General features: G+C 35.9%; 1 protein-coding gene and 1 long non-coding RNA gene across 4 annotated transcripts in view; one reads left to right on the top strand and one right to left on the bottom strand.

Moving 5' to 3' along the window:
- The window catches only part of LOC141448148 (uncharacterized), a 195,160-nt gene that overhangs the window by 157,563 nt on the left and 14,569 nt on the right, over positions 1-23,028 (top strand). For all 3 annotated transcript variants that reach the window (XM_074116270.1, XM_074116271.1, XM_074116272.1), the window contains 2 exons: positions 9,467-9,666; positions 9,795-10,053. In XM_074116270.1, the coding sequence (XP_073972371.1) occupies positions 9,467-9,666; positions 9,795-10,053 (459 nt within the window). The remainder of the gene's footprint in view (positions 1-9,466; positions 9,667-9,794; positions 10,054-23,028) is intronic.
- Positions 2,351-21,639, bottom strand: LOC141448161 (uncharacterized). Its single transcript, XR_012454899.1, has 3 exons — positions 20,702-21,639; positions 19,397-19,543; positions 2,351-5,447 (listed from the first exon to the last, which is right to left on the bottom strand). It is a non-coding gene; the product is annotated as an uncharacterized lncRNA (long non-coding RNA).

The following is a 23,028-nucleotide window of genomic DNA, read 5'->3' as shown; positions in this document are numbered from 1 at the left end:
TTAACGATAATTGTGTAAAACATGAAGTATTATTCCAAAAGAAATATTATTTATCGTAGTTTTAAAGGGAAATTGTTTTTCTTGCTTAAATCGATAGTTTATCAAATACCTATGGGAGAAATGTTGAAAAAAAAAATTTAAATTAATTACTTCATTGAAATTATTAGGTTTAAAGTATTGGCCAATCACGATATAGTAGTATGGTTGCTGACTGTGGGCGGGTCACGCCCCGTCCAATGAAAACCAGTTATGTGCTGATCAAAGTATTTTAACAATTGTACTTCAATACCTTTCTCTCATTTTTTGTAAATCTTTTGTTATTTTCTCATATTTTAATAACATTTTTTTTTTTTTTTTTTTTTTTTAGAAATAATATTAACCTTACGTAAATATTGTGAAACAAATTATTGCATAATTAGGAGCTTCATTAAATATCTACGGAGGAAATAATAGTAAAAAAAAAAAATCTCAAGTATATTTTTCTTGGAAATAATTATCCCTAAAGAATGAGCGAGCTAATCACAATGGCGGTACGAAAGTATGAGATTGGCGTTTGGCCTTGCCAGTAATAGAGGCGTGGTCAACCACGACCATTATATAAGGAATGAATGTTTAGTGTAATGAATGAAATCAATGGTACATTGGCGATTTTTTTGTTGTTTTTTTCTCCTGTTACATTATGTGGTTGTGAGAAGCAGTGAATTTGAAGAACTTTTTTTGTATTTGAAAATGCTTTTTCTTCGAATTTCCCACAATGATTGGCTGTAACTTTAATACTATAAATAATCTGTTTTCCATTTTTTTTTTTTTTCTAGTTTGAAAATGAGGTTATAGTTTCGTCATATCCTTGGTATTATTTTATTGGTTGGAATTAGCTGCTAAGAGAAGTTACTGGGTGATTGTTGTGCTCAAAACTTTTGAGGATTTTGAAATAAGTATTTCCGGACGTGAGTCAATTTTGATCAAAATCCATTCTCTTACTTTCCGCAGCATCTTAACCATTATATCTGAACAAAAAGCGATAAAATACTCAATGGTAGCTGTTAACATCTGTGGAAAGCCGTACAAAAGCCAGATAATTCATTCCCCCTCCTACCGCCCCTCCACAGCAACCATTTGACTCATTACATTTTGCTCTCTCTCTCCCTCATTACAAGCTCTCTCCGTCTCGACTTCCAACTTCACAAAGTCCCTTTCATCAATTCCCACAGCTTTGCTAACTATCAAGTTTAGTAAAAGTTTTCCAAGTTACACTTTACACAGTACATCATTTCATTACAACATTAGTTGTCTGGGAAATTTATGGTGTAGTTGGTAACACATTTTATGGTATGTTTGTGTGTTTGTACTAAACTATATATGGCTGTACGTACTTCCCTTTTATTAGCCAATCATAATTTAACATATTATTCAACCTGTGCGAAGCCATTGAATGTATTTTCATTTTACTTCCATACGATAAACATGTTTCCAACATTTAACTTTGCATTTTCAGTATCAGGGAAATAGGCATGAATGAGATCAAAAGAAATACCCAAGCGCGAATTACTTTAGCCAAATTTTCCTTTACGATTTTTCGTGGTAATATCCGTTTTATGAATCTCATGTATGTGTGTAAACAAGATACAGGTAGTCCTTGACTTACGACCTTGATCCGTTCCTATGCGGCGTCCTAAACCGTTTTTTTTCGACGTAAGTTGGAACATACGTAAACTGTACTACCATAATTACAGGACACTGTAATCACTTAGCCTATCCTAACACAGTACCCAACATAATTATCAAAAAACACATATAAAATACTGTAAAGTACGTTTAATAATGAAATGAAACAGTAATAAAAAGCAGTAGTGTACTTTACGATATCTAATTTCACTTCCATGGTGATGACCTTCCTTTTCTTCGATGCACTGCCAGCAGAAGAGTCTGCCTTACGTTTGGGAGCCACAATGAAGGGCAAAAAGTGATCGTGACAACGATGTTTAATGGCGTACTGGGATGCTGGTGATGCCGTCTTCCTCGGTCCCGAGCCGCTGCACACCAAAACACGTACAGTAGTTCGCGGGCTTTTCATACTACTGTACAGTACTGCACACCAAAACACGTACAGTAGTTCGCGGGCTTTTCATACTACTGTACAGTACTGCACACCAAAACACGTACAGTAGTTCGCGGGCTTTTCATACTACTGTACAGTACTGCACACCAAAACACGTACAGTAGTTCGCGGGCTTTTCATACTACTGTACAGTACTGCACACCAAAACACGTACAGTAGTTCGCGGGCTTTTCATAGTACATACTGTACAGTACTGTACTGTAAATTACGAAACGTCGTAACCCGAGGACTACCTGTATCTCTAAAACTAAAAGACGCAGGAAGCGGAAACATTATAATTTGATTTTTTTTAGTTCATCTACTCCCAATAGGAAGTAGAGCAATCGATTTTTTTGTTTTCCCAAAATAGAGTTATTATCGAGTTAGTGCATAGAGTTACTACCTAATTAGGTGTCTTGGACGGAGTCGACTAGTCGGGGGAACCGAACTCAATACCACAATACTTATAAGCTTTGCAGGTCTCGCCCTCTAACGTTCGGCTACCGTTTAAGCCGTTTAGCTTAAGAATATTAGTAGTAGAGTTATACTAAAGCCAAGGGGATGATTTGGTACATTTCTCTAATTTAGATTGTATTATAACTAAAACTATTCCAACTTATAAAGCAATTATAAATAATTGCTATTACAATATGACTTAAAGTAAACACAAAATTTACAACTATAACCAAGAAAATCAAAACTAAGTCTAAACAAAAACAGTAATAATATTCAGATAAACTATTCATAATTGGTTTCTATCAATATCAATAAGAATAACAAAGTTTCCGCACAGCTGTTCTTGAATCCGTAAATTGAACTGGATATTCCACGCGATAGATGGTAGAGCCTTGAATAGGGCAGTAAAAGGCCAAAGAGTGGTCATAGTGGCATTTGGGGTCAACAGGTCTGTTTAATATCTGTGCCAAAAGGTTTGGCTCTTCCCAGGCGGCCCACTCAAAGCCACTATTACCCAGATTGCCTAGAAAGTTGTGATTTTTCCCCGTCTGGAGCAACACTGTGCACTGCCCTTACTCTCAGTGTTGACCTCCAATCGGTCTGTCAATTACTATTTCTCTCAGACATGTATGAATTTTACACGGGATCCGAGAAATTTTGCTGCTTATAACTGTTCCAGATTTAAAACCTACGATTCCTGGTTTAACCAGCTTCATTCCCTATAATAATGTTCCTATGTTTGTTCTCATTTTCTCATAACAGTGGTTTTGCATGATAGGTTTCCTATCTATTCAATTAAAGGGAAATTAGTTTCTAAAATGCTGTCTAGATCTTCAGTCCTTATACATAGCTATTTTAATCCTGCCTAGTTCCGCTCATATCTGGAGTTCGTGATCCACTCCAGCGTTTGACAATTGCCATTTCTGCTGGCTGATTGAACAGGGTTCATTGAGTCGATTATCCACTGACATTGTTTCCTGCTTGCACACAAAAAAATCAGATTTGATACTAATACATGTGTACCGCATTATTATTGGAAGGAGAGGGGGGCAATTAGCGAAATAAAAAGTTATTAAAAGGAAAGAAATTGGGAGAGCAGACTGAAAATGAGAATTACGGCTAATTAATAATAAAGTTGGGCAGCGAGGGGGACGCCACTAACACTCAGAATACCAACAGAGATTGGATAGAAAATGATCATATATTTTTTAGATAATACAGTTTTACAAAAACACACATAATGTGGTCTAGACCATACAAAATATATATTATTAAAAGACTTACAATTTGGTACCTTACGAGACATACAATTATAATTAGCACGTGCCTGGCTTCTTATTACAATTTATGTTCCCTTGCTATTACAACAATTATTAACCTTGACACAAGACTTCGCGACATTAATGGGTCATTAAATATTTAGGCTAATGTAAAGAATAGCGCCCGGAGGTGTGGCCGGTTTATTTTTGGTGCATGCGCAGTACAGCACACTTACCGTTGACTTTTTAAACTACTTCCCGCCAATGTTCAATATATTCTTTTTAAATTTCTCAACTTCCCGCTAATGTGCTGTATATAATTTTTTTGAATTTCTTAGCTATTTATGTTGAGCGCGCATGCGCAGTACACTTACTACACAGTAACTGCTTCCTTTTCAACGTATTATCAGTTCCCGCTAGTGCCAGTGTGTAACTTTAGGTTCCTTTTTTTTGAAACTTCATAAAAGATGAGCGTTTTGAATTTACAGTTTTTCTTTAATTTAAAGCATGAATGTAGTCTGAGGGAGGATAAAGGGATGAAAGTTTTATCATTTTGAATAAGTGTTGGTTTAATTAGTAATATGTAGGTCCGAAGTGTGGAAGTGAGATAAGTATGAAAAGGAGTCATTTTTCCATGGGCGATCAAATGAGAGCATTATTTAAGGGAGTGAATAAAGTGTAGAAACAGAAGGATAGGGATTGCATTGAATAAGGTAGGCTTCTTTTCTTTTGTTTTCCATGTGTCTGAATTACAAATTAGAGTTGTGTTAGTGGATTAGTGGGGCAATGAGGGGGGTGTGGGGGCGAAGCCCCCCATAAAAACAAAAAATAGATCAGGGGGAGTGGGGTTTAATAATCTTGAATTAATAATTCGAAGTGATTCTAATTCGCTGTTACCATATAACCCGCCAGATTTAAATGTAAATATAAAATAAAGAAATATTTTTATATTTACATTTGAATTTGGCGGGTTATATGGTAACAGCGAATTAGAATCACTTCGAATTAGGCCACACCTCCGGGCGCTATTCTTTACATTTACCAATATTTATATTAAATTCTTTAAGGATGACATCTTGATACACAAAGTGACACAGACTGCAGTTTCCGTTTAGTAGCCCAAAGAGCGACTTTCCTCATGAGAAGCCCCCGGGCAACTAGCTCGAACTCCCAGGCACAAGCTGGAGCCCCCACTCCTTCCTCTTCTCTCCAGTTCTGCCAACTGGGCAATTGATGCGCTACAAATTCTAGGCAGGGAGGCCGCACATCTTTTCGAGGATCGAACAGTTTGTGTATTTGTAGTCGGCACAGCTGTAGATAAACATAAATTCTCAGATGGTTGCAATTTTGAGTTTTTTTTTTGTTTAGGTGCTACTAAAATCGATCGATTTTATTGGATCCATCGGAATGCAATTTTATTGAATCTGCAATTTGAAATGTACACTATCGATTTCTGTGAGCATCTGCCTATACTCTTTTTTTTTTTGTTTTTTAAAACTCTTTGATTGCCGAAATTCTTTAATAAAACCAATAATCTTTTAGTAATAATTCAAAGTTTTAAAATCGAACTCGTGATCCATAGTAAAAGAAATGTCCATTCTAGATTTTTTTTTTCTTCCACCAAAAGTTTAAAGCTGAAAAAAAAGGAAGTCATTAAAATATTAAACGAGATTTTTGAAGATACGAACAAGCGCCTGACTTCATATTGTTAAAGGTAACTAACCCCAGGGATTGGGAACTTCTCATGTATATTTATTAAAACTGTCCGGTAGGACAGTTGTATAAGGGTTGATCATCAAAAACTGCACGAAAAAGTGTAACGTTGAAAAGCACCCAACTTTGACAATTTTTTTCTCTTTTTCTATAAAAGATAAAATTCCCAAATTTTCTTTAAATTATAGGGCAAGTCCTCCTTTATAACTGTAATTTTTTTATCAAGACCCAGATTTAATATATTAAGAGAAAAAAGTTACTGAAAATGAGCAAAAACGGCATTTTCAAAAATTGGTCTTGTTCTTGTTGTTGTTCTTCTTGTTGTTACCTTTTTTGTAAACAACGTAGCGCCTAAACGCGTGAACCGATTTTCATGAATAAGGTGTCATTCGTTTCGGAATTTTATGTAGATGTGCCTTTTGGGGGTCTCGACGCTGTACATCAAATGGGGGAGGAGTTAGCCCCATATATGTGAGGCCCCTTCTCAAAATTATTATTACTAATAACTCTGAAAATGTTAACCCGATTTTAATAAAATTTGGCAGGATGAAAGGTTTAGGGCACTCCTACGTAACATTTAAACGACGTTCTGCTCTTACCCTTATTAGGGGGAAGTATGGTAATCGTTTCAAATTATCGAAACGTGAACCGATTTTCATGAATAAAGTGTCATTCGAATCGAAATTTTGTACAGATTTGCACTTTAAAAGTCTCGTCGCTATGACTCATAAGGAGGGGAGTTTGCCCCACCCAAGTAAGGCCTTTTCTAATACTATTATTACCAATATTTCTATTACGCTTAGTTCGATTTGGATAAAATTTACCACGAAGAAGTGGTTAAAGCTCCTCTACGTGGCTGTGAAGTGCCACCATGCTCTTACACCTACTAAGAGGAAGTACTGCAATCGTTAAAATTATCAATGAGTGAACCTATTTACATCAATGAATTCGATTCAAAATATTTGCCTTTAAGGGAGAAGTACTGTAATCGCAGTTTATTTTTCTTACTCCTCTTAAAAGGAAGTACTGAAATCGCTTTTTAATTTTGCTATTTACGTACAAATACCTTCCTATTTTATTCAAAACGCTTTCTCTAAAAAATTGTTATTGAGGATGGTTTGGGGGACCGCAACTATAATCATTCTTTAAAAAGATCGCTCCAGTGGTAGTTACGGTTCGGACTTAACACCTTTTTAGGTTATAATGGTAGAATTTATTATTCCAAATTTTAATAAAATCTGTAAAGCAGATATGTAACTTTGCAAAACAGACAAAAAGGAAAATCTATCCAAAAAGTCCAAAAATCTCCTTAACAAAAACTTACAGTTTAAAATGTTAAGTATAAGGGTTGATTAAACGCCAAAAGGTACACAAATCAGCAAGTACCCAACATTTCATTAATACTTCATTAATATTTAAGTAATTTTACTGCATTAAATTTCATTAATATTTTTTTGAATTTATTAGAGGTCACAGACCCTTATGCTGGCCAGTTCATTCATAATTTTTTTTTTTATTGATTTAAATCGCGTCAACATCTGAGGTTATTGGCGCCCGGAGTTTTTTTCAGTGCACTGCCGGCCTCCAGACAGTGTTCTCTCGTTACAGACAACACTGTCCATCACCGGCCAGTGAGCTGTAAGAAGCTCTTAGGAAGAGAAAATCTAAGGGACAGCAGCTGGATTCGAACCCGGAACCTCCACGTGGGAATCCAATACGCTAACCGCATAGCTAATCCCTTCCCTTAGTTCATTCATAATATTTTATTTTTTGTTATAATTATGATAAAATGTATATTATGTCTTCGTAATTAAATAGGTACTTTATTATAGCTTTATTCCAAATTATTCTTCTGATTTATCTTTATTAGGCCCTTTATTCTGAGTAGTCACATATACATGCATGTTAAAATAGAAAAAGACAAAGTTAGAGTCGGCTACTGTTTAAATTTGAATCACGGATTTAAAACAATATTTCAGTCTAGAATTCTTCTTACCGAAGTATTTGTGAGTACAAATAACGCATAGGTAATATCCAGTAAATTATTCAACAATAATTATTCATTTCTCAATTGTAATTTAATGTAGTCCCTCTAATTTTACTTATAGTAGGTAAAATACTGGTATAATTAGCTGTCATAAAAATATGCATATCTTATATTCCAAATATATAACACTGCGGTAAGAATACCTAGATTGAGAATTGAAGAAAACTATATTATTTGCGATAAAGCCAGATTAATTATTACCTATTATTAAAAACGCTTGACTAAATAAAGTAACAATTGCTTTAATCGAATTACGAACTTAAACCGAAGATTTTTATTTAAAAATAAAAATAAATAAATAAAATAAACAAAATCATTGATGAATGTTGGTGCAAGCATTTTTGAAAAAAGTTTTTGAATTTTTTAATCTCATATTTTTTTTATAAAGTTTTTTTTTTTAACCTGTGATTAATAGTTTGTTGATTAGATATTACAGTCAATCTAAGAAATAGTGTTCTATTTGAACAAATATTTTGTAGACGAAAATGGCCAGCATAAGGGTCTGTGACCTCTAATAAATTCAAAAAAATATTAATGAAATTTAATGCAGTAAAATTACTTAAATATTAATGAAGTATTAATGAAATGTTGGGTACTTGCTGATTTGTGTACCTTTTGGCGTTTAATCAACCCTTATACTTAACATTTTAAACTGTAAGTTTTTGTTAAGGAGTTTCTACATAGAGGAGGTTATGAAATTTTAATCAAACAAGTACACAGAGGGCGGTAGAAAGGTATAACCTGTGTTTATATCCTTTTCCAAGTATAACTTAGGATTACAGAAGCTAATTAGGAAACTTGAAGCTGGACTCCTAATATTTTCCCCCCTCATTGAGGCTGTTGATGGGGGGGGGGGAAGTGGAGAAAAGCTTCTTTCCATTTTCATCAACAGAATTATTTGGAGTGAATAAACATAAATTTTTCTATAAAACATTTAGATAATCGTTAATAATTTTGAAGTTCAAATTTCAATTACTGTTTTATGTATGCGCTACATTAGGATGTTTTCGTCTTATATTAATACCTCTCTCACTCGCACAAATAATTTTTTTGTAATTCAATAAACTAAAAAATACAATTTAAAATTGATAATTTGAATTTAGAACAAGTATCTCTTAAATACAGGGTGCGACAGCATAACTTCCTTTTTTCAATACTTAATAAAACCCATTGTATGAATTAGAACATTTTTATTTGTTTTTTTTTTATAATCTAGGTGCATGTCTAAAGTTTTGTTTTACCTAGTTTTGAAGACAAAAATCGGATAGGTGACGTCCCCCAATCTCCATACACTGTTTAAACCGATTTCTGGCGATTGTCATGTCTCTTGCCATAGCATAGCAGGCGTTATGTTGGCAATTTCTTTCTGGATGCAAAGTGTTCTTTTATAAACAGCATGTATATGTTGAGGAGAAGCTTTTTAAGAAGCATCAACAAAATAAAACAAGTAAACCATCATTTTACTCCTGGCGTTGAGTGTGCACACCGTCATTACTTGCCTCCAGAAGCGATGCAGTGAAATGCGCCGCAGCATTGCTGGAATGATAAAAGTAAATGCATTCCGAAACAGTGTCCTTGAGGTCTTCAGTTGAAGTGATAACGATTCTGGGCGACTTTTTTTGTTTGATGTATCCCCCATAATGCGTTATCACCAAAACGTAGCACGCATGAAAAAAAAACATGCGTTTTAACATAGTTGTTGGGTCATTACGTAAAAATGATGCAATATTTGAAGTTTTTTTTTAAGCTTTTAAGTTGGAGGCGGGGACTTTCTTTAATTTAGACATTTCATTTTGGTTTGGTTTCTTGAACAGAGAGCTTGGACACATTCCTAGATTAAAGAAAATTGGAATTAATGAAAATTCAATGTTTTTTTAAATTTTTATTTTACAGGTTGAAGGCGGTGGAGGCGGAAGATTACTTCTTTGTCATCTAGCGTTGGTCGGCTGTCTCTTGTGCACTTTGTTTCTGGTGAGCTCTACGCCGCCATTGTTGTCTGCCCGGCCACTGTTACCCTGCCCTTTAGCCGGACCACTGTTCACACTCCTTCATCCACTAGCGCTCTACACGTTGTGTGGACTGAATTGTGACAGGTATAGATCTATTTGAATTCATAATTATGGCCATTTTATTAATCTTCGACTGATTATTATTGCTGTTCATCACGATATATTGCTGATCATCATATATATTGCTGATCATCACGATATAATGCACACAGGTACGTGGCCATAGCGGCGCCGTTGCATTACGCTTCTCTGGTGCAGCCGAGAAAGGTCGCAGCCGGTCTGTGTCTAGCTTGGTTGGTCTCTGTGTCGTTGGCCGTACCACCGCTTTTCATCAGCGAGTACAGATATTCCCAGGGATTACTGGCTTGCACTCCAGATCTGTCTGCCAAGGGTGCTCTCTGGTACTCGGCCATCTACACAGCTCTAACCCTACTGCTTCCTGCTGCCCTGATCATGGCCTGCAATCTTAAGGTGAGCGAGTTTTTTTTTTTTATCTTTAAGAATGGTAAATAATTTCCATCAAGGGTTTTTTTCTGGTAGAAGAGAAAATATCATTGCACGTGTTGTGCTCATGGTGAAGGGAACTAGTAATTGAAGAAGGACTCACGCTTTCTTATCTTTTTGGGATGCTGCAACAGACCCTCGGAGTCTCTAACTGGCCATTCCTCACGGAATCTACAGTAAATCGTAATTGGTTTTTACCAAAGAACGGAGCTGCTTTGCCTTTGTGGAAAAATTAACTACTAATGTGAAAATTTCTAGCCTGCAACATTACTCCGCCTGGGATTTTGAAAAATTCTATTTCAAAAATCAGACACGAAAATAATTCCTCTTCCTAGTGGAAAGCAAAAGAAAACCGGTAGTATAATTAGTGAGAAAGATATAAATTAGACAGCTGGCTGGCATTAAAAATATGCAAATTTGTGTACAGAAATGGTGAAATTAGCGGAACTTATTAAAATCTAAATAATTCTCTTCTTTTTTTTTTTTTAAAAAAAAAAAAAAAAAAAAAACAAGTACGGAGGAGCTAATGAAGAATCAGGAGCCCAGGAGGCGAGTGTGTTGGGAAAGGTGCTAGTCTCTGATGATAGTGGAGGAGCTCATTACCGCAGAGACAGTAGTGAGTACCAGTCTCCATGACGACGGCACGTCACATTCACCGCGCCATTTACATCCATCCTACACACTGCCATTATGATCTTTTCAACAACCACACTCACAAGTTCGCGCCAAACTTTTCCCACTGATGATGCTGGTCGTATCTACTGGCCGGTACTAACTCTACTAACTTCCACGAAAATTTTAATATCCTGTTCTATTGTAATTACTGTCTTTCCTGAAAGCTCACTTGAACTGTTTGTTGTTGTTGTTGTCACTTTTTTTTTTAAATGTTCCTGGCTAATAAACCTCTGAGCGTAGCAATGAAGGGCTCTTTTAACACCCATTGGGACTGGGTTCAGGGAAATGACCTCCCTTCCCAGACCAGCTTACCTCTTCCAATGATCACAGCATCAGCCATTTCTGGCAGAAAGTGCTACTCTCATCCGGCCCAAATTCCGCCATTAATTTCTGTTTCTGATACGAAGTGTAGCACGGTCTTCCTCCATGTAAATACATGGTAACTTATTTGATCTTATCTGTTGTAGCACGCACCTGATCGGTTTCGACCTTTGATCCACCAGCAGAAGTTGATTGATCAGTTTGGTACAGAGATTTCGACTTCACATTGAATATAATAGATTAAATTAGGGTGGCCTCAAGGCCTACGCCACTGCGACCCCTTTGGAGATCTATTGTGGCTCCCCTCACTCTAAAGCTCACCCTCCAGACCTGTCCTTTTAATCAGACTCTTAATTCTGGAGAGTGACTCCTGGTGTAAAGCTCTTCAGGCCTTGGTTTTTTTTCCTCCCCCGAGAAGTAACATCCTTAGCCCCAGACAAGTCCTTCACACTGACACAACACCAGTGTCAGTGCCCGTTTCCTCCTCCTCTTCCTGGCAGAACCTACAGAGGCTATCCATCTGCCAGGCCTTTGCAATTTCTGAGCCTGCAGTGGCCTGGTTAATAGGCCTACAATCATCCTTATATCCCCCCCACACGGCCTTGACGGATTAATTCTGCAGTCAGCCTCGGCGGATAGCCTTTAATAAACTCCTTTGCCTGTCTCTGGCCCTGTGGTGGCTCTATTTCTGGGACCTTCGACTTCACATACTTTACTATCTCCTACTACACTTGCTGACCGAGTGAGGAAGGTGACATAAAACCAATTACGTATTCAAATACTTTTCTGGTAAAATTGTTCGGGGCATTCTCTGGGTAGAAATGAGAAAGTATGACTTGGTCTCGAGAAAGTCTCACCAGATTTTCTCCTCATATTTTCAGGAGGAGGGGGGCTGCTTCCGACTCTTAGACCCCCCCCCCGTGGATTTACTGTAGCCGATAGACGCCAAGAGGAAATCATGAGGTGTGTATTGATACGTATTCCCACAATACTGTTGGGTGTGTTAGAGAGAATGGGTAGTCTCCAGATCGTGCTGTGGGTCTCGCTGGATGCTGTGAACACGGTAGAACCTCCAGAACCTACTCACAATTTTAAGATGTTCTCTCCCATCTCTTGGAAAAATATTCCTTATTATTTTAGGCCGTTATCGCCGATCTCATGATCGTTTCACGTTCTATCATCACTACAGTTAACTTCTTTTTATGATTATTATTCAGTTGGATAGAAATGGTTTTCTCCATCCATATTGCTGTTCGTTCCGTCTTATTATTATTGTTCTTCCATCTTTTTTTGTTTTTATTGGTTAACCATAAAAATAGAAATATTGATTTTTTTATTATTATTATTATTTCACTTTCGCCACAACTGTGCTAACTTCACCTAAACATTACGCTATAAAACTTGTTCGCTTTTATTTTATTGTTACTATGTTATATTTATATATTTTAAATACAATATTGTAAAGGTCTCCCCTGACAGCTGTTTGTATGGTAGCCATGTTGTTTGGAGATACATAAAAGTTTAATACGTATTTTATCTAACTGATTCCCAGTAGGAGGTTTAGATATCATCAGCTGATTTTATTTTTTATTTAACATTGCATAAAATGAAATATTCCCTCCCTTGGGGTTATACTGAAAATCTATCTTTTATTGCCTAAAAATATTTTATTAGCCTCCTCTTAACAGGTACAGTAAGGATTGCAATCAAATCATAAAATTTTCGTGCTCAAGTTTAAGGCGCTATAGATTTTCTAAAATTTTATTTGGAAAATTTTAAAGAAACTGACGAGGGAAGGGATTAGCTATGAGGTTAGCATACTGGACTCCCACGCGGAGGTCCCGGGTTCGAATCCAGCAGCTGACCCTTAGATTTTCTCTTCCTAGGAGCTTCTTACAGCTGAATGTCCGGTGATGGACAGTGTTGTCTGTAACGAGAGAACACTGTCCGGAGGCCGGCAGTGCACTGGAAAAAGCTCCGGGCGCTAATGACCTCAGCTGTTGATGCGCCAAAAAAAAAAAAAAAAAAAAAAAAAAAAAAAAAAAAAAAAAAAAAAAAAAAAAAAAAAAAAACCTGACGAGACGATCTCTTATAAATTTCATGTTACCAACTATTTTCTTTGAATAATTTGTCGAAAGAAAATTATTTTTTGGGGCATTTCTACGGGTTAGTTGATATAGTATCTTGAATCGATTGAGGGAATTATCGATAGAACGGGGAAGATTATTGATGCAGGTTATAATTTGGTTTCGATGACAATAAATTCTTTATTTAATAGTTTTCATGTCTACAGTTTTATTTAATAGTTTGTTTCACTGCTCTTAACTACTTACAGGTGGGGGGAGTTTTCTTATCTCTAAAGTGTCATTTCAGTTATTGTACTGTTTTACAATCTATATACAGGGTGTTCATTTTAAGACGGCTCAAATGCATTTCATGCTTAAACGGTTGTTCTGAGCGAAAAATGGTAGGGGAAAAATTTGTTGCCCGTCACCTCTAGTTTAAGAATATGTGACTTGATTTTAGATTTCTGCCCGCATACGCGGCTGACGCGCGACCAAAAGTGAGGGTTTGCTGTTGACCTCCATTTTCATATACACAGTTTTAAAGAGTATAAAAAGTTATGAAAGAAACCGGAAACCGCAATTCGATATCTTCAAAATTAAAGGTGCTAGGCCATTTCCAAAATCTGCTATTTATTAATCATATTTCAATTTTTTAACTTGTTATCAAAGAGAAAGAAGAGCACGCGATTAGGTCATTTTTATGTATTTTTTCATCCCCTTTCTACTAAAAATATTGCCAAGGCAGTAAAGCCAGTTATTTTTCTTAATATCGGGGAAATAGTTCGTTTTCCGAGTGATTTTTCTAAGAAAAATCAAATGTTAAGGAGCTTTAGATGTGTTCTCAAGCATACCATAAAATGGATAAAAATTAATTTTACATCTGTTACAAACAAGAAGGTTTAATAATTATTTGGTAATTTTGGGAGAGTTGCGATTAATTACAAAAAAAAAATTTGGAAACCTCCTGCCACATATTTTTAAATGTTCAATTTCATTCCTTTAAAGGATCAAACTTATTCCTTAATTTATCAAATAATGCACTTTACTCAACTTGTGAAGCTTGTACTGTGCCTTCAAAGGTGCCTCCTCTGGCTCGCAAGCCAGGTTAGCCAGGAGGTTATCAACTGCCATCCTATATCTGAGGAGTTTATAAGAAGATAATAAACAAGTTTGAGAGGATGTTGATTATGATTAAAGTATACTTTATCAATCCTTTAAGATAATATCATTTGAAAAAACTTTAATGTTTTCAATTAAATTTTCAACTTAGCAAATTTTTTAATTGAGGTGAATGTTCATTTCTATTGTTTTCTATTAATGAATATTGAATCTATCTTTATTTCTGATTTGGGAGATTTAGAAGTCAAGTATACATTTAATTAGATGGTAAAATAATCGGATTTTGTTATATATATATATATATATATATATATATATATATATATATCCTCTTAGCTGCCGACTAATCCTCTTTGGAGGTTGTAAGTTGTTGTCGTAAACAGGCATGGGGGAGCGGTAAGAAGTTATCTGTCTGCGGGGAGTCTCTTAAAATTCTTCCATAATGAGCTCTGGTCTTGTTTCACGATAATATCTCATTAGTTGATGAAAGACGTAGAGATCTCTTCCTTCGCTAATAGAGGGATGATGTGTTAACATATAATAATCTTATAATAGGGATAAAACATGGATGTGTTTAAAACCAGGAATACTCTAACGTCCCCTGGCTTTTCACTTCCCAGACAACGAGACTATAGATGAAACGAAACCAGCTTCCAGCCCTTAAAAACAATACTTTGCACTGAAATCTGACAATTCGCATGTCTAGGGCTCAAAACGTTACAATGTGAAATACTTCAGTAAATCTCGCAAGCTCCTTTTACTTTATATTCAACTAAGGATCTTAAAATTCCTTTTGTTAGAGAAAATCATATCTTTTACTGGAATCCAAAATTTCCATGAATCCCTTCTTGTTATTTCATTTCTCTATTTCTACAGTGCCCGGAAGTGCTCCCCCGCTGCCTGTAGCAATTTGCTCCAGGCCAACCAGCAAATATACCGAAATTCTCCCTCTCAATTGAAGAGCTTGGTGCAAAAAGGAGTTATCTACTTTTTTTTTCAGAAAATGTGTTTAGTGGTGCCCCCTATTGTATGTTCAATTCTACATCTTTTGGTGCATAAACGAGTCTTTATGCAGACTCGTCTATTATTACTTATTCTCTAACCTAGGCTAGATTTGGAGCAAAAATGAGTTTTCTACTGTAGATAACTTTCTTTTGCTCCAAACAGAAAAGATGACGCAATCAATCAAACAAAAAGTTTTTTATTAGGTTTATTTAATGTTTATATTAGGTAGATATTATTATTTTTTTTTTATGATTTAAGGCGCGTCAACATCTAAGGTTATTGGCGCCCGGAGCTTTTTCCAGTGCACTGCCGGCCTCTGGACAGTGTTCTCTCGTTACAGACAACACTGTCCATCACCGGACAGTGAGCTGTAAGAAGCTCCTAGGAAGAGAAAAAATCTAAGAGGTCAGAGCTGGATTCGAACCCGGGACCTCCGCGTGGGAGTCCAGTATGCTAACCTCATAGCTAATCCCTTCCCTAGGTAGAGATTATTATTTTTTCTTTTTGACAGGCATAATAATATATTGTCTAACATTCGCTTCGACAAGACACAAAATGCCACTTAAATGCTCAAAAACAAGAAATCTTGTTGACTAAAGTACTTAATATGTACTCAAGTTTTACTGAAAATTAGTGATTTTGGTGCAAAAAAGAAGAGTTAGCTGCAAAATAACTTTTTCTTATAGCAAGCTTAAAAAAAATGCCCTAGAAAGTTCAAATTGAGCTCCAAATGACCCCATCACAATATCCTTAACTAATCCTTACAGCAGACACAACATAAGGAATTCATCTTAAAGCATATTTAGTTTTTTTTGTCCCTACTAAAAATTTAAAAAAAACTAGCTAACTCCTTTTTGCACCAAGCTCTTCAATTGTTTATTTAAATCGAAGCATATGAGCTGTATTGCTTAATGTATTGATATATACAGTTTTATGTATCGATAGATTTAAAAATACAAATCATTTATGAAGTTCGATTTCCAGTACCCTAGGCTACGGTGTAATGGAAGTTGGTAGCCAATGGCAAGGCTGTTTAGGACTGATCGTGTTCAGTTCGTAGTGTATTCGACAAGTTCCGGTTTATTGTATAGTGTTGGTACTGCTGTATGCTTGTAGGTTTTTCTTCGTAGGTTCACAGGTTTGTGCGTATGTGTTTATGAATTATTCATAACGGTCGAAATAGCAGCATCCGCTCTGTTTTGTACCAGGGCATGTTGCATGGTTGGTGTACGTATGTAATGTCATCTCACAGCACGTGCTCTTTAACCCACAATCTGTGAGTGAAAACCAGAGTGCTAACTAATTCATTCACACCAGTAAATCTCTTCCACCCCCCACCCCTTCACCACTGGCTGCGTCACTAAGCAACATTATATCATCATACTGAATTTTGTATTTAAATGTGTACTTCTTCATTATTATGCAAGATTTCCAACGACCATTTTCAGTTTCAAAGCTGGAAGGAACTCTACCTCTGTCTGGAGTGTACATCATGATTTGCTTAGCTGTGTTTATAGAAGGAATTTACTCTCCCTAGATGTGAGGAAATTTTGGAAAACCACATTAGATTTGCAGTAATTGAGTTTTCCTCGGGAAATTTGCCCATATGAGCGCTCAGTCTTAATAAGATTTCAGAAGTGGGAAATCGGAAGGAGAAAATTGGCGCTCCTTGAGGTTGATGTACTAGCCAGATGTAGACATTAGTTTCAAACTGTTGGATATGCTCCCATCCTAGATCTTATTTAATGTACTATCCATTCAGAATATATCGTCTTTCTTACCGCTTCAGACCTGTCTTCGATTTCTTTACATCGTTGTTAGCCCACCACCTATTTCCTAGTCTAGTACGGTACTATAGGTATCCAGCATCAATACCTGTGCTTGTCCAAGTTTAAGACCCAGCATCCTTCTCCCAATCTAAAGCGGTTGATGAGATGAATACCCCAGTCAGAGAACAATCAGATTTATGAGATATATGACTCAAGAATGGGTTATCCTTCACCAAACAACCCACTTCCTTCTTCCTTAACAGTCCGTTAACTAGGTCTATTTGAAACTCCTCCATCTTCCCAGAATCTGAAAGGGTTCCTAGGAAGGGGAAAATCACTCTTATAACAGAGGTGGTAGATAACTAAGCCAACTTCCACATTGGGAATGATCTCGGAGCTCCCCCCCCCCCAAAGTCAGAACTAATGGAAGAGAGGGAAGGGATTAGCTATGCGGTTAGCGTAATGGATTCCCACGCGGAGGTCCCGGGTTCGAATCCAGCTGCTGACCCTTAGATTTTCTCTTCCTAGGAGCTTCTTACAGCTCACTGACCGGTGACGGACAGTGTTGTCTGTATAGAGAAAACACAGTCCGGAGGCCGGCAGTGCACTGAAAAAAAGCTCCGGGCGCCAATAACCTTAGATGTTGACGCGCCTTAAATCATTAAAAAAAAAAAAAACTAATGGAAGAGGCTGTCAAGATAAAAAACAAACAATCCAGTGTCTTGAGATCAATGCAATCCTGAAATCGCAAAATGGTGACTGTGTCGAGAAAGAAGAACGAAGACGTCTCTTTGGAGTATGTAGCCTTTCCATTTAATATGAACTTAGGAGGGCATTAGAATTCCCTGTGGAGCCTAAGTAGTTATCAAGTTTGGACCCTCTCTTAATTCCTTTCCAACTCCTGATTTGGTGTAGCATTTTGGGGATATCTGGGTAGCTTGTGGAAAACTCAGTTCCACCGGGGGAATCTGTATCCTTGATAAGCAACTCTCTGTTGAACCTGGAATGCCTGGGTGTAAAGCGTTTCCTATTCTTATCTTTCTGAGCTCTTCATGGAGGCCCTTCTTCTGGAGGTTCGATTCTCAGAATCTGATCACATAAAAGAGTAATCGATTGTTGATTTCTTTTAATACCAGCGTGCCCTATGATCCATTCTAATCCTGCCTGTCACATTCCCCAAATTACTCGGTGTTTCTCCATGAATATCCAGAGATCTTTAATTAGACCATCTGGACTGGCCCAGTACAATACAGCTGAATGAGTGGTTGTGGGTTGACATACAGCTGCTTAAAGTAAGCTGTAAATGTAAACACTAGTTTACCACAAAACCTTAGCATGCCTGCTACCCACACATTTCGCCGCAAATTGGTACACTCTAAGCTAACATCAACAAACCGAGGAGGTTATCGTCTAATAGCTTCTACTGAGCTTTAATCACCTCCTGTACTTACCTGCTTACTTAAGATTTTCAAAAGCTCTAAGCTTGAACAAAAAAAAAAAAAATTCATATTTTCAATTAAAATTTCTTAAAAATTTTAATTTGTTCTAAAAATAACAGCTCACTTTGATATTATGAATGTTCTCTAATAATAAATTTAATTGAAGGAAGTAGGGAAGGGATTAGCTATGCGGTTAGCGTACTGCACTCCCACGCGGAGGTCCCGGGTTCGAATCCAGCTGCTGACCCTTAGATTTTCTCTCCCTAGGAGCTTCTTACAGTTCACTGTCCGGTAATGGACAGTGTAACGAGAGAACACTGTCCGGAGGACGGCAGTGTAACGAGAGAACACTGTCCTGAGGCCGACAGTGCACTGAAAAAAGCTCCGGGCGCCAATAACCCAAGTTGTAGGCGCGCCTTAAATAATAATAAAAAAAATAAATAAATAAAAATTGAAGGAAGCGGGACAAACACTCCCCTAGGAATCCCACTAAAATCCAATTCACCCTGAGGAAACCTTTCAAACGGAATGGTGGGCCTGAGTGTGTAAAAAAACCTGAGTTCAATTTCGTAAAAACTGAACTCTACATTTGAACTTCCGGGAAGAAAGTATATGAAAAGGTACATAGAGAGTCTATGTACCCTGAGATAGATAGCTGACAAGCAGTTTTTTTTTTTGCAACTTACGGGTTGATACCTATTCTTATAGCAGATTTTGCGTGACAACCTCTTATGTCCGTTAGTGTCTCAGTCAAGGAAGAGACCATATTTTAGTAAACAGTTCCATCTAACCTACTTAGTATTGGCTACGTAGAAAGTACTTCGTAACCCGAAGAGCCCACCTACGTGCCTGAGATAATCAGTAATTTCTAGGTACTTTGATTTAGCTATAAAAAAAAAAAAAAATAGATACGTACAAGACCTGCGAAGCTGTGGTACTGGGTTCGATTCCCGGTCTCTGGGCCTTGTATTTTATTTAATGGTAAATAATTTATAGTAAAGTATGTTTGCTAGTCGCCTCCGTCCATGACACCTAATTCGGTAGTTTGACGTAAAAAGCCGGCCTGAAAAAATATACTTTATTTTACTTACTTTTTAGATACGTACATATATTTAGTGAAATCTTAATGATTTAAACATAATTTTCATTAAATACTTTTTTTTGGTATAATCCGAAGCCTAGTAATATTATAATAAGCGTTCATTCGGTTGTAACAGAATAGAAAAAAATGAAATTAAATTCTGTCATTGCTGCCAACGCTCTTTCACAATTGGGTTTAAAAGCTTCTTAAAACTTTTACCCCTTCTCAGCCCTATTACTGCCTGAATACCACTTATTTCCGCATTAGAAGGAGAAGGAGAAAAAAAAAATGGGTATGAATTATGAATAAGCAATTTCCGGAATGATTTTTAACAAAAAAAGAAAAAAAAAAATTAAAACTTATTTTTCATTTTTTATTTTTGCATTGATATTTTTATCTTATGTTGGCAACACTTCAGAAAAATTATTAAATTAAGATTGAGGTAGCCGCCGTGCTTTCTGACCTACCAGTGTTTTATTTATTTATTTCTTTCTTGTGACTCATCATACTTAGAAGAATCGCTAATATTATATTTGTTAAGTAGGTTTGGAAAATATTCCTGGTGTGAACAATACAATTTCCTTCTTACTACAAAATGGCTGATTAATGTAAAGGAGTAATTACGTTTTATTGTTTTTATTTTTCACTTAGTTTCCCTTCTTTTTTTTCCAATAAATATTGTAATTCCTTAATGTTAAATTGTTATAAGTAAGGAACGGATTTTTATGTATTTAAAAATGCCAAATATTTAATTAAAATAGGCATTTATTTTCGTCAATTATGTGGAAAATATGTGATTTTCTTAAAATATTTTCTGGAATATTTAAGTAAAATGGACATTTTTTTTTATGAAAATGGATTTTGGGGAGGGGGGCAAGTTATAATCATTTATACAAGAAAAGAACATTTTTACAATTTATAAAAAGATGTGTTAAATTTTCAATTTTGAAAACTTCACTCTTCGAAATTGTTTGCAACTACATGAAATTCCAAATGTTGGAACGTAAAGTGACGACGATCTGGGCGTAAGATGGACTTGTAACGACTAAAATCCTTTGAAATGAGGATTTTTAAGTTTGTGGAAAGGGATATCTGCTCTAACCAAAGCCTGACACAGATCTGTACTCAGAGTAGACTTACTTGATGATGGAGATGTAAGGAAAGCTTGATAGGACGTCCTCTCTTTCTTTCTGTTTTTATTCTCTATGTGCGATCCGGTGGCAATATGTTGGGTGACTTGGGAACGTTGAGAGCACAAGAAACGCGCTTGTCACAAGCTGTGCAGTACAAAATGTCTCCATCACTTCGAAAAAGTTCTGCTGGAAACTCGCGAAGATATTTAGCAACAACCAGTTGTTTGTTTGAGGCCGATGTTCGTGGCATTTCACCCAAAAAAAAGAATACACTAAGTGACCGAATGAAATGAATTGGACACTTCAAAGAACGAGCTGAAAGAACAGACAACTTCAAAGAACTAACAAGTGCCCGTCACTGTTTAGCAGCATTCTGTGTAAATTACAATAACCATTGTACCCACTGTGATTCACAGCCCTACAGTCTGTGGTTCACAGTTCCTGTCAACCACCTCCCAATTATGAAAATATGCCCAAAATGAAAAATATGAAAAAATATGTACATATTTTGATTAAATATGTAGAAATATTTATTTATTTTAATCAAATATGTGTAAATATGCGATAACATCCAAATATGTGAAATAAAAGTAGACTCAAACGGCTTAAAAAGTGTCAGTATGAATTCTTCTAGTTGAAAAACGTCTGTAAATTGCCTAGAAAAAAATATGTAAATACATACGAATCCGTTCCCTAGCTTATAACACATAAGACACCTAATTGGTAGTTGGGACGTTAAGCTCCGTCTGTAAAACCAGGCGATTACTGTGTTTATATCACATTTATAACGATCCTGTTGGCGTTATTCTTCGCTGTTATTCCCATATCGTACGTATCGGCCTATTAAGGTTATTTGAGTCAATGTACAGCAATAAATTGTATGATATTAATCATTAAATTTAATTTGGTAGAATACTACATTAAATTTCCACTTCGAATAATGTAAGTTTTGATACAATAATAACGTTTTAAATAATAATTAAAAAATAATTGAAGAATAACGTCTACCAGTACGGCAAATGCCGTAACCAAATAGGTTATAGTTTCCAAAAACCACGTGAAATAAAAAAAAATCAAATTTGTTTACAAAATTTTCCAAATAAAAATATCATCTGAAGCCATTGTTTCTCAAAAAGTCTCAAGGAAATTTCAACACGAAAAATAATAATAGCAGATTGATAAAAAATTTCTCTGTCATTTTTATTCTTTTTAAATCTGTATAAAGAATTTTTTTTATGAATATTTATGAGATGAGGAGAAAAGTAGTAATGGGTAACTCATCTGATATTCAAAAACGTAGAAAACGGAGTAATGGGGTAGCACCCGACAAGTATGGCTTCAATAACATAGAGACTACTATTTGGTTGCTCTTTGTATGAAGGTGCGGACGTGGCGCACTCTTTTTCGAATAAAATATGAATTGCTAAACTAAATGGAGCAATATGTAGATAGTAGTGATGGGCAGAACGAGTCCGCGTTTGGAGTCGTTGGATTTGAATCAGTTCCAGGGTTGGAATCGATTCCAACAACTCGTTCACTGATTCCAGTCTGTACTTACCCTATGCATTTGTACAAATGTCACGCATTGTAATTAAATAAATAATTAAAAGTTAGCTTTTCCAGTTAATAACAAAACTATATTTCTTTAACACACATTAAGTAGTTCCCTAATTCCCAATTGATCTGATAAATATAAAATTAACAACGTAACCAAATATTAACAAAAATAGGCTAGTCAAATATAAAAATTAAAGCAACTGCAGTTTTGTCGTTATCTAGCTTGACCACCGGAGTTAACTTGATTCAAGAAGAAAAACGCAAATGGGTAGGAAATTATTCCCATAAAAAAAAATTATAACCCTTCAAACAAAATGATAATTACTCATAAAGAAAGAAATATTTATTTACTATGAATTAATATCAAGCTTTTAAAATATCTTATTATTTTACAAAAAGAAAAAGCTGTGTGCCAAATCTTTAACTTAGCGGCTGGACGCTCTTTCTCTTATCTTCATTGGCGAAAGTTAAATCGTGTACATGTCATGACGACGATCAAAGTAATACTGAGCTAAAAAATAGTATTACCTAACTGCTTTACTTACTGCTGTATCCCTCCCACTCTATCACCTATTTCACAAACATTCGTCGATTGGAAGTAGGTTTTAGTTAAATATTTGTTTCATTTGAAAACAAAAAACATTATAACGCTTTCTCAAGATGTTTTTAAGTTTTAAAAATTTGTTTTTGTCCATTACTCTTGTAAAATACGAAGAATTTTAAATAAAATATAATATACAAACACAAATGATCTAGAATGCAGGTGGAGTCAGTCGG

This window comes from Rhodnius prolixus, unplaced genomic scaffold, assembly GCF_049639745.1.
Source record: "Rhodnius prolixus isolate KJV_2025 unplaced genomic scaffold, Rpr scaffold_13, whole genome shotgun sequence".
NCBI lineage: Eukaryota > Metazoa > Arthropoda > Insecta > Hemiptera > Reduviidae > Rhodnius > Rhodnius prolixus.
The sequence above is the reverse complement of the archived record's forward strand: the minus strand, read 5'-3'. Positions and strand labels throughout refer to the sequence as shown.